At 53.1% G+C, this 1,953-nt stretch overlaps 1 protein-coding gene across 1 annotated transcript; it reads right to left on the bottom strand.

The window, feature by feature from the left end:
- Nucleotides 1–393: 393 nt before the first annotated feature.
- On the bottom strand, nucleotides 394–1,660 carry SNRNP27 (small nuclear ribonucleoprotein 27kDa (U4/U6.U5); the record flags this gene model as incomplete). The annotated part of the gene is made up of 5 exons (XM_009707063.1): nucleotides 394–448; nucleotides 838–902; nucleotides 1,023–1,102; nucleotides 1,262–1,374; nucleotides 1,540–1,660. Coding segments are annotated over 5 exons (434 nt in total), but the record flags the coding sequence as incomplete, so codon positions are not given.
- Nucleotides 1,661–1,953: the final 293 nt, after the last annotated feature.

Raw genomic sequence — 1,953 nt, 5'->3', positions numbered from 1 at the left:
CCGCAGCGTCTCGGGCGAACAACTGACATGGTTTCTGGCAGCCTCCTCGCCTGTGCTTTATTCCCAAATTATAAAAGGAAAAAATATATAAAAATAAAAGGAAAAATACATACAGGGTTTTATTGTAACAGGGAACGCAGTGTCAACAACAACAACAGAAAAAACACAACGAAATCCCGGCGAGGAACGAGCCACGAGAGGTACTGTAAAAAAAATCAAACTCTCCGGGAAACGGTGACTCGTACCCGCACTGGCTGAGGGGCAGGGCGAGCGCGGCAGAATTTCTTGGGAATAACCCAAATTCCTCTGAAATCCAGTCTCTGAGCTGCCCGTGCATGCGCCACGAAGCGCAATCCTTCTCGGTGGGTGGTTCTCCTCCCAGCGAGCACAGCGTCAAGCGATGAAATCCAGGGGTCTGTTGAATCCTCCTTTTCTGTTCATGTACTGCCTGCGGCCCGAGGGGAGGAACCGGAAAAAAAGGAAAGAGAATTGACAAACTGAGTGGGGTTTTTTTGGTAAGAAACAGGTACACAGCATTGCTTGGGCAGGCCTGCTGCTCTGGCCACACCTGGCACATCCTGCCCACACGCAACATGCTCTTTCGCTCCTCATCTCTCTGCTTTCACTGTTTCCAGGAGAAACCAGAGGCGTCTTACTGCTGTTTGATAGTAAAAACTGCAAACTTTGCCTTTTTCTGAAGGCCCGAGAAACTGGATCACCCCCCTGCACGCGCCAAGAGACAGCAGCTTCGACGGCCGGCCTCAAGAGTTTCCTCTGTGCTGCGTTATCTCGTCAAAGAAATTATCTTTCTACCAGAAAAAAAGGCAGGGCACAAACCTGTACTTCCTCTTCTGGGACACATTGATGGCGTACGCATTCGCAGCACCATCCACCTTCTTCCCCTGAAAGACATTAAGAAAAAAGGTCCCAAAACTCAGCATATTATCCCCCAAAAAGGCATGGTGATAGCTCTGAGCCCACTGGAGGCAGCTACGGGCTCCACCATGCTGATCCGAACTCACTTTTGTTGTGTCAAAAGAGGCGAAGCCCATCATTTTCATCATCTCAATTTCTTCTTCCGTCTTGCCCTGCAAATCTTCCTCTGCCGAAGTAACGAAATCAGAGAAGTCAACAAACGCAGCCGCCGGGGTTTGCCAAAAACATTTTAAATAAGCACCTGGGTGCCCTCTGGGCTTGTCCCAGCCCACAAGGGGAATTCAGCGCCCAGGATGTACTTAACGAGGAAAATCCACCCCCCCACCTGTGATCTGACGCTCTTTGCCTTTGGAGTCCTTTATCTCCTTCTTCTCTTCATCCCGCCTTTCCTTCAGCCGTGGTGGGGAGGAGGAGCTGGATCGGTGCCGTCTCGGCGACCTGACATTGCAAACGCAGGCGGGTTTACAGCGTCCCGGCTGCACTGTTACTACAGACGGTTTTACAGCATTAACAATCTCCCACTGTCCCTGTGCTGCCTGAACTGCGCCTCACTTGGGCTCTGCAGCTCGTCTGCACCCCAGCGCTGGCATTTCTGCCCCTCACCTGGACCGTCTTCTGTGCGGGGAGCGAGAACGGCTCCTCCTCCTGTCCCTGTCCCGGGACCGGGATCGCTCTCTTCGCCTCCTCTCCCTCTCCCGTGATGTGGACCGTGAACGCCTGCGCTCTGCTCGAAGAAAGGCAGTGCTCAGTCCAGCTTCCACTTCCTCACATGTCTCCCCCTCTGCTGCCCACTTTTCAAAAAAAATTCTGTCGATGCTGTGACAGCTTCCAAGCAGAGACCCCGTAACAACTCCCTCCCACCTCCTCCCCCTGATCCCTCCATGGCTGGGCTCAGAGACCCCCATCAGCACCCAGAGAAGTGAGAAGAGCGGCACGAGAAGCCCTTCACCCCGGAGTGGGGTGACTAACCTGTCGGCAGATCAGGGCAAACCTGTCGGCTTTCAGGGAAAAGCTGAG

This window comes from Cariama cristata, unplaced genomic scaffold (assembly GCF_000690535.1).
Source record: "Cariama cristata isolate BGI_N322 unplaced genomic scaffold, ASM69053v1 scaffold23690, whole genome shotgun sequence".
In the NCBI taxonomy this organism is placed as follows: domain Eukaryota; kingdom Metazoa; phylum Chordata; class Aves; order Cariamiformes; family Cariamidae; genus Cariama; species Cariama cristata.
This window is presented reverse-complemented; position numbering and strand designations above follow the sequence as displayed.